The following is a 10371-nucleotide window of genomic DNA, read 5'->3' as shown; positions in this document are numbered from 1 at the left end:
GCGGGCGTCCGGGTCTGCTTTCGGGTCGGGTCAAATCGAGCCAAAGTGGGCGTCGGTTTCGTCCTACTGTAAGAGGCATGGGGTGAATCGGGGGCCGGTTCAGTGCCGGAAGAGATGGAGCAATTTGGCGGGGGATTTTAAGAAGATAAAAGAGTGGGAGTCGAAGATAAAGGAGGAGACGGAGTCGTTTTGGGTGATGAGGAACGACTTGAGGAGGGAGAGGAAGTTGCCGGGGTTTTTTGATAGGGAGGTTTATGATATTCTTGATGGCGGCGGCGGCGGGGGGACTGGAGGTGGTGGTGGTGAGGAGGAGGAGGAGGAGGGCGGAGGCCGGTGAAGAGGGGGAGCCCGAGGCGTTGTTTGATAGTGGGCGCAGCGCGGCGGTGGATGATGGGCTGTTCTCGGATTTCGAGCAGTCGGGTCAGGAGGAAGCGTGTCGAAGTCCCGGTCAAAGTAAGGAGACTCCTGTTAAGGATATACCCGCCCCGACTCCGATTTCAGGTAGCTGGTTTATCCTAAACTATAAGGATTCTTTTGCTAGTTTGGTGCATGTATGCATGCAGACTTAGAGAGTGATGCTGTGTTTGAATCTTTAGAAGGATTACTGAATTCCATGGTACTTATTTGGTTCTATATGTATGATTGTTGATATTGAAAAATTGATATTTGTCTTGGGGCATTGCAAGTGTGCACAACAAGTTTAAGGTAAAAGAACTAAGAGTTTCACTTGACCTGGAGAATGTTTGGAATTGTTGATCATAAGAAGTTTTTCCAGGTAATTTGAGTTCTTGTACATCTCCTGTGAACTATTTTCGTAACAGCGGATGTGTTTTCTGTAATAATTCTTGAATACTGCTGGTTGGTTTTTGTCGATGCTAGTGATTGTTCTATATCATACGCGCAGTGTGAAGTGCGTTTTCTGTGGTTGCATATGCATGCCTAATGTGTATAAACATAGATATATGTTTATCTTCTTGATGAATATATGGATAGATATAAGATGATGATCAAAGGTATTAACTTCTCTTTTGTTTTTTACCAATGATATTTAATTTGGGCCATTGAAGTATTGCACTTTCACTTTTCAAGAATAAGATACGGAAGACTGTATGTTTGCTGGTACATGGGTAACTGCTGTGAGTGCTTGGCCGAGTCGATGTTCAATTGCAATCTTTTTGGGATTTGTGAGTGCGGTGGGGGGTTGAAGGGCATAGGTGTGTTCCAGTTTAATGAGACTTTGCTTTTGGTGGTGTGAATGAGATGAAAGGTCGGACCCTCTTCAGTTTAGTAGGAGTATGTGATATGTTATAATTACTGTTTCTTCTCATCCAGTAATTTTACATTTTCAGGTAATTTCTAAGTGCTAACTAGAGTAGTATCTGTTCTAAAAGATCTAGTTTGTCTAACATTTTATGTTGCCATCATTGATTTTAGTCTTTGTCTTTCTGCAGTTGCAGAGAAGCAGCATCAATCAATTCCCCAAGAGTCTCCTGATCAAGGTACTTTCTGTTATTTCTACAAAACCATATCTTGAGACATAAAATAGAACTGCTGTGTGGTCCCATAGTTGTGCATTGGCTTATAAGTCAGAGAAGCTTTTGCCATTCTTTACAGTCATATCAATGGTGCAACTTTTTCTAGCTGAACTGATTTTAATCTGGTTTTCATTTTAAGTGGAACTAATGAGTAGTAGGATGGTTTAGTTTGAGTTTCAAGTCACTGGATCTTAATTAAATTTCCCTTTCTATCTGATTTTGTGTTGAGTTTTTACGTTCAATTGATATTTGCAACTGAGAACTTATAGGTAAAGAGAAAACTACTGCTAGTGCGTAGGAAGTTAGATTTCAGCAAGTTTTACCCCCAGAATGAATTTATGCAGCCTGGTACAATCTTGAAGGTACTCTAGTCTCAGAACCAATGTGTAAAATAAAATAAAACGGCTATTTACCAAGTCTGGGTAAATATTATCTGTTTCTTGAATTCAGCAGAATTAGGAAGTAAGCGGCAGTGAGCTTACTACCACGATTTCGTAGGTTGAATTAGTTGCTCTCTTAACAGAACGAAGCACCTTTTGTCGATTTATTTGAAAGTTCTGCTATAGCTCTAAAGCAGAACCATTGTTCCATTTCTCTTTTCCCCTTGTGAAATGGTAAGCTCGTGCCTTGACATGATGGGAGGTGGAATTTGATTTGTTGATCAGAAAAAATTATACTTGTAATGAATTTTATAGTCAGAAGGTACTGGTGATAAATTTTTCCATCATGATCACTTTTCTGTCAGGAACAGTACACGTGGTCCTTACATAGCAGGATGAGGGTGTGTGTCTTTAGATCGGTTTCGATGATGTTGAGGTTGCCTTTGCTATTTTCTGGAAACCATAAAATAGTTCTTAGATCAAATTGTCCACTTAATTTAGTATCAATACTGAAACTGAAATGATCAGATTGTGGCTTTATCCCACATCTTCTGTGGGTGTGTGTTTGTTTAACTTTGTCTGTGGAAAAGGTAATACTATTTGATAATCTTTTATGAGCTTTTCATTGGGATAACATATTTACGCCCTCTTAATTATATTTGTTGCAACAAATCACTTCTATTGTGTGAATAATTAAACAGACACCCAGTATAATGAAAATATCATTGACAGGGGATTTGAGTATAGTCCCGCAAATAAATATCGATGATTTCTATAGTTTGACTATGATTCAGTGGTTTAGCATTGTACTCATCTCATTTTCAATTATAGAGCAGACAACATCAAAGAACTTCAATCTGCTTCTATGCTTGTTGCTTGCATCATGTTGAATAGTTGCTTTTTTGGAGTCTGGCTTGTTGCTTCTATGTTTGTTGCTTGCATCATGTTGAATAGTTGCTTTTTTGGAGTCTGGCTTGTTGCTTCTATGTTTGTTGCTTGCATCATGTTGAATAGTTGCTTTTTTGGAGTCTGGCTTGTTGCTTCTATGTTTGTTGCTTGCATCATGTTCAATCTCCATCTAGGCACTAAAAAGAAGTTAAATAACTGAAAATTTCTGTCAGAAAACAAGTGCAACCACTTAGGGGGTGTTTGCATAGGCTTATTTTAAGCACTTGTCAACATTTTGATGAAATAAGTTGAGTGTTTGTTATTTACACCTTATGCTTTTGAAGCACTTAAATCAAGTTCGTTTAAACCAAAAGCTATGAGTTTTTTCCTCCAACTTTTGCTGAAAATTGTAAATATTTTGAAGTTTGTTTTGACAATCTTGATTCTCCAGTACTCCAATTTTTTAGCTCTTTTTACAAACACTCAAACTTCATTTTTTTTTTTCACTTTTCACTTTTCACTTTTCTTTTCAAGCACTCATCACTACGACTAACTTACAACCTTCTTTACAACTTTTTTTTCACCACAAAGCTTTGTTTGGTTCCTGCTTGATATTGTTTTTCTTTGTTTTTAGGAGATGGAGACAGAAATATGTATACATATTGTTGAGAGTTTGATATATGTTTGGTTTTCTGTTTTTTATTAGTGGTAAGATAACTAAAAATAAGTTAAATAAAACAGACTAAATTGTGCATTTTGTTAAAATATAGACAAACATTAAAAATGATTTTGACTGTTTTTTAGATAATGAAATAACAAAAAAAAAACCTTTTCTACAAACACCCCTTAGAGTGGAAACTTACTAAAGGGAGTTGTTTGAAAATCTCCTGAGCATGGTTTGATTTGCAGGCACAAACAATGAGAAACAAGTTGGTTCAGAAGCTGAGGTTCGAAACACTCAAGAAGGAAGGAAAAGGAAACGATATGCAATTGATGGAGAAGGGGAGACGACGAATCTTCAACATCAGTTGATTGAAGCGTTAGAGAAGAACGGCAAATTGTTGAGCTCACAACTAGAAGCGCAAAATGCCCATCTTCAATTGGATAGAGAGCAACGAAGCGACCATGTGAATAGCTTGATAACAGTACTCAATAAGCTTGCTGATGCTTTGGGAAGAATTGCTGATAAGTTGTAGCCAGAAAAGGTCTCATATTAGGTTGTACAAAATGATTATTTTCGTTTTTCTTTCATAAGTATAGAATTGGAGGATTTGTGAATTCATGAAAGAGTACATTGTGTTTATGACATTAATAATTTGAGAAGTAGAGGTTGGTCTTTTATTTGAATGAGTAAAAGGCTATGCCTGGAGGAGCCATTGCCATTGTAGCTTTTTTCCACTTAATCACCCATGATTTTGTGTAAAAGATTTTAGTGATACCCCAACTTAATTACTAAAAATAAACTGTTACTTAATATTTATACGTTTGATCTTTTCAAGTTGACAGTGAAGGGAGTGATTATGAGCTCTTAAAAACTCCTATAAAAATGTTTTTGAATGCTATAAAAGCTTCTTCATTTATGTATTAAAACTATTCTCAACTTTTATATTTTTCTAAAATCTTGCATTCACAAACATCTATGTTCATATAAACTATTCTAATTTTTTAATATTCTTAAATTCGTGTTGCATTCAATAGTTTGTATATTGTGCTTTTAATATTAACCTCCAAACGTACCAAGACTCCTTTAAAATAGTTAATTTTGAAAGTTGTTCGTATATGTACGTTTCTCTTGTTTTTTGTTTTGGAGAAATGAATTTTTTTTTAATATCCTACCACTTCATAAAGTTTTTTTCAAAAAACGATTGAGATTTTAATTTTTAATTTTCAGTAAAAAATGTGCATTTTCAATTTTGTATAGGTTTTCATGTAAAATAATAATGTATTTAAATTAATTAATGAGATTGTATTTTATATTTAACTATGATATCAAATCAAATAAATTTTTAATAAAAATACCTATAAATAAATATGTTTTCACTTTAGTTACTATTTTCAAGGACTGAAAATTAAAAAATTAAAAATGAAAAAACATAAAGAGACAGCCATTGAAGAGATGTTATAATAAACCTGCTTTTTTTAAATATATATAACTATATATATTGTTATTTAAATGAAAAATAGCTATCCACAAATACTGCAAGCTTAAAGGGGGTCTTTAGATCAGTTTATGAACTTTTCAAAATATGTTATAAAATATTTAAAATTTTATAACATATGATAAGGTATTCAATAAAAAGTTACAAGAGAATTAAATGCTAGAACTTTTTTATTAAAAAAAAAATGATATGAACCTTATTTTTTTTAAGGCTAATTATATTTAAACCCTTTTAAAAATGTAAAATTATAATTTTTTTAAAAAAAATTGAAATTACACAAGCATCTTCTTCGGGAATTATTCATTTTCGTTTCTCTTCTCAGGTTTGCTGGTTTGTAATACCTTATGCTCCGAGTCAAGGGATTAACCTCTACATCTTGTCCAGAATTCAATTCCCCCAAGAAGTACATTTATACAACTTCAGTTAAGGTTCAAACAGAGATTGGTGAAGTTTACAAAACATTTACATAAACTTTTTTTTACTCATCGTTCAACAATCTGATAAATTATTGACACATATACCACATTAATACTTTTATACTTATACTGGATTATGTAATATATATATATATATATATAAAGTTAAAAGTTGTAATTGTAATAAAAATATTATTCTCTAACTATTACCATTGGATAAAAAGTAGTCGCTAATGAATAAAAAACTAGACATATTGTCACTAATTTATGCAAAATGTTGAATGAGACACAAAATTAGAAGTTTGTATAATTTTTTTTATTGATGTCAGCATATTCGAACCAATCCTAAGGAAAGAGTAAATTTGTAAATGAAGAATTTGCAAAGGGAGTGCAAGTGGAATTTTAAGAATTTTTTGGAAAAGAAAATTATAATTTTATATTTTTAGAGACAATCATTGTGTGATTAAGCCTTTATTTTATAAAATCTTAACAAATTTCTTAAGTTGATATTTAATTACCAAATCTTATAAACATCTTCAAAATTTTATTTTAGAGATTGATGCAAAATTGGTATTGTACTATAGGTCACTTTGCGATTCAGGTACCATACTTCTTAATATTAACAGAATTGATACCATAGTTTAGAACCCTTTCATCAAAGCTACAGAGACTAGACATGGTAATTTTTAACAAAATTAAGACTGTCGCAAGAGAAGCTCCATTGGTATCAACCATAAGTGAGGATGATTTTTTCACTTGAAGAGCTTGGGGTTTATGAGTCTGTCTCATTGAGATGGACAAAGGCAAGTATTCATTCAAAATATTTTCATACAAGTTAAATGGATCATTCATGTTAAACTCCAATATAGTGAAAAGCACCGAGTTTGCAGAAAGCATATTCGAAAAAAAGAGAATGCTCATATGGGAGCACAAGCTGCCTGCAACTAAGGCTACAAGGATGAAGATTTGCAACATGTTGCATGTTGGGCAATGGCAAAAATCACATATTCCCTTGCTGCGAAAAACGAGAAAAATCCCTGTTCGGGACAAAAATTCAGGTCACAAAAAGAAACCCGAATCGAATAGGACAAGGATAAAAGAAAGAATTTTTACAAAGCAAAATAAAATTCACAGGATGTAAAAATTCATGAATAAGACTGTCGACAGAATATGACAAAAGCCAACAGTCAGCAAAGCAACAAGGTCAGCTAGCAATCACATGACTGACAAGCCATTATGATTAATAGTTGGAAAAAACACGGAGATTGTGAAAGCAATGACGTTATCAGGAAAAGACAAGAAGATGACGAACGCAATGAAGTCGTCAAAAAACAAGTCTAAAGTCCGTGTTTGAAGTCCACGGACGGCTATAAATAAAAAATCTATGAAGTAGATGGGGATCATAAAAAATTTTCTCCTATTCTTCAAAGCATAAGATTTGAAGTTTTCAAATCTTTTTTAGTTGTATGGAGTTTCCCCAACGAGTATAGTCCTCTTAATGAGAGGCTAAGTAGTTGTTGCTTCCAATAGAGGAACGAAATATCTATGTAAGATTACCTATATTTCTTTAATAAAGAAAAGGCTTTTGTTCAACCTGTCCACCCAAAATTTTATTAAATCTCTATTTTGGAGTACCTTTACGCCCTAAGGTAGGAATAAAGTAGGATTGTGATGTTTGTTGCTAAAGGAGCCACGGACCTACGAACCATCTACTACAATAGTATAGTTAGAGGAAGTCCATAAAATCGAGGACTTGAAATACATGGCGGCAAAACGGTCAAAAAAGTGTGAATTTATGTATGCTTAATTTTATTTCAAAAGCATACTGGGTCTGATGGATTGAATAGTAATAGAAATAGTTTCGCTGGGGAAAAAAAAAAGAAGAAGAAGAAGAAGAAAAAGAAGAGTTTAGGGACTAAATTGATACTTTTGGAAAGTTTTAGTGGCAAAAATGAAAATGAGGTACCAACACTGCAAATCTCTATAAAGTACAGTACAAAAAATGCTATTTTGAAAACTATGGTACCTGACTTGGAATAACTCCTATACTATAGTACCAAAAATGCAATTTTCTCTTTATTTTATCTAAAAACTTTTAGCAATAAAATTTGAAGTCTAATTATTTTCAAACAATTTATCTATAAAGAAATCCGCGAGTTATCGAAGTCGTTGTTTGCTTTAAACTCGCAATTACCAAGTCGCAAATTTTAGCTCTGTTCCACTGCCTTCTCTTCCCTCGACGAACATTGCCCAAGTACCTCTGAGAATCAATTATTAGGTTCGGATTTCTTCTGTGCGTGGCTGAGATAGTATTCTTTGCCCTTTGCTACGTTCTTGCAATATACATCTATATATATATGTGTGTGTGTATGTGTTTCCGCATTATAGTAGAATTATCTATGCATAAAGGGTTTTACATCTGCTTGATTCTTGAATTTTCCAGTGAGCCCTTGTAAAGCTTTTGTCTTTTGGGTGTATTGGTTATGAAGGGGTTAGCATTCGTTGTTTTGATTTTATGTTTATTTCCTTTTTTTCTAAGTATGCATCCGTTGTTTTATCTGGGCTTGCCTTATCATTCTGAACTAATCCGTTTTTTCCTGGTTATGTTGATGATTTCATGTTACCTCGTGTTTCCATTAGTCTTTTGAACTGATTTCTTGAATATATATATATATATATATATCTTCTCTAAATGAATTATGTTATTGGTTTTATTCTGTTTGTGATTAAATGGTTTATTTGATTCTTGTGGATTAGTAGGAAAGACTGTGGAGGCATATGTATTATCATTGAAAGTTGATGGCTCAGTTGATTCGTTATGCAATGATTTCTGTCGTTTTTGTTTAACTGCAGGTGAGTTGATTTTCTGTTTCTCTCAGGGCTTGAATAATGGAAGTTGCGAGTAATCAAATTAGAGTGCAGTCCTTGGTGCAAGAAGGTGAAACGGTAGTGCCGCCTCAATACGTGCAGCCACCGGAGACGAGACCAGTGCATGGAAAGAGAAACGAGCGTGATACACCACCGCCACCTGTTATTGACATTAGCAGTGTCAACTCCATCCATGAACAATTGGGACAAGCCTGCAGAGAGTGGGGAGCTTTCCATGTTATTAACCATGGGGTTCCAGTGGAATTGTTGGATGAAATGAGGAGAGTGGGCCGCTCATTTTTCGAGGACTGCACTATGGATCAAAAGCTTAGTTATGCCTGTGACCCCAATTCCCCTGCCTCAGAGGGATATGGTAGCCGCATGTTAGTTGCATCGAATGATACGGTTTTGGATTGGAGAGATTATTACGATCATCATACTTTACCACTTTCCCGCCGAAATCCATCCAAGTGGCCCCACTTTTCCACCAATTACAGGTGAATGAATATTCCCCAAATCAATGCAATCAGTATTCTCTGTACTTGATTATTCTTGGCTTTAAAATTTGTCTATTTTAAGTCGGATGCGTTCATTGTGCTGATGGAATCATTCATTAACAGAAAAGTTTTAGCAGAATATAGCAATCAAATGAGTGGCCTTGCTGAAAAATTACTGGGCTTGATTTCCGAGAGCTTAGGACTGCCATCTTCATGCATCAAAGATACTGTTGGTGAATTCTATCAGAACATCACTGTGAGTTATTACCCACCTTGCCCGCAGCCTGAGCTCACTCTTGGTTTGCAATCACATTCTGACATGGGTGCCATTACTCTTCTGATCCAAGATGACGTTGGAGGGCTTGAGGTCTTGAAGGATGGAGAATGGATCTTTGTTAATCCATTACATGATGCTATCTTAGTGATTTTGGCCGACCAAACTGAGGTATCTTTCAATTGGTTACCCTTTTGTTTATCCCAAGATAAGGTTAGCATCTTTGCAAAGTTTTTCTGAATGTTTCATGGTTTTTATGCAAGATTTTAATTTGTGAGTGAAACTGAAGGACGAAAAGAGGTAGTAACTAGTTTTTAATCAAGTGTATACCAGTATGTGTCGGATATAATAGCTCAGTAAATGCTGGAAACTGCTGATACGCCCTCTGTATGAGGCCATGGTTCTGTTTCTCCTCCAACACCTAGGTATCCTGCATTTCCTGATGCCTGAAGCTGCAGATACCCCCTTATGTGTGTATGTTATTGTGTTTGTCTCGGTGAATACTTGTTTTGATACATCTTCAACATAGTCAGTGCTGCTCAGTGGTTCTCGACGTGATTTATAGTGCTCCTTTCTTTTTATATGTTTCTTGAGACCTGGTCTTGCCACCATTCTTCCAGCTTTGCTAAGAGATGTTTTTTAGTGGAAATTTGAGCTTGGCTGCACAGGTTATATACTCAATAGTATTTTATGCTTGCAAACCTGGTATTGAGGCTTGAGAAATGTTAAAGAATATATCTTATGGGAGTTTGGAAATAACAGAGTCTATTAGTGAAGATGGTATGACTAGTTTAACGGTGTAAGAGAATGTACTTAAATGTAAATTATAGATGATAAAAGTAACAAAAGGACGTTAATGTTCTTCTTGTTAGTCATTATTGCTATTGTAATTCTGCGTGAGCGGGAGGTTCTAAACACTCATGGAGGCATTCTGACAGACGAGAGAAGTGTCTTATATTGATTATATTTATTAATGTCCTTGTTTGCCCTTTACGTTCTATTTAGACTTGTACACCCTTGGACATGCATAGCTGCAAATGCACATGTGAAGATTGAAGTATATCCAAGAAAATTCAAGTTTGAATTTTTATTCCTCTGAAAGTCGAAACATAAGGTGCAAAACAATTCAACTGACAATGTCCTCTCCGTTCAGATCATAACAAATGGAAAGTATACAAGTGCTCCACATCGGGCTATAACTAATGCCAAGAGCTCACGGCTTTCTGTTGCCACATTTCATGATCCTGCAAAGACAAAGACTATATGCCCAGCTTTTGAGCCACCTAAATACCGTCCTGTGATGTATGGGGACTACGTCTCATCGTGGTACACAAAAGGGCCAGAAGGAAAGCGG

At 35.1% G+C, this 10371-nt stretch overlaps 2 protein-coding genes across 2 annotated transcripts in view; both read left to right on the top strand.

Annotated features, from left to right (window-relative positions):
* Positions 1-4247, top strand: part of LOC105168479 (trihelix transcription factor ASR3) — a gene marked incomplete in the record, with an annotated part of 4745 nt that extends 498 nt beyond the window's left edge. The window contains 4 exon segments of the mRNA XM_011088578.2: positions 1-291; positions 293-501; positions 1452-1499; positions 3713-4247. Of these exon segments, the coding sequence (XP_011086880.2) occupies positions 1-291; positions 293-501; positions 1452-1499; positions 3713-3999 (835 nt within the window).
* Positions 7522-10371, top strand: LOC105168691 (probable 2-oxoglutarate-dependent dioxygenase At3g111800; the record flags this gene model as incomplete). Its single annotated transcript, XM_020695882.1, has 4 exons — positions 7522-7656; positions 8258-8743; positions 8867-9188; positions 10171-10371. Coding segments are annotated over exons 2-4 (999 nt in total), but the record flags the coding sequence as incomplete, so codon positions are not given.

Source organism: Sesamum indicum, linkage group LG8 (assembly GCF_000512975.1).
Source record: "Sesamum indicum cultivar Zhongzhi No. 13 linkage group LG8, S_indicum_v1.0, whole genome shotgun sequence".
NCBI classification, from domain to species: domain Eukaryota; kingdom Viridiplantae; phylum Streptophyta; class Magnoliopsida; order Lamiales; family Pedaliaceae; genus Sesamum; species Sesamum indicum.
This window is presented reverse-complemented; position numbering and strand designations above follow the sequence as displayed.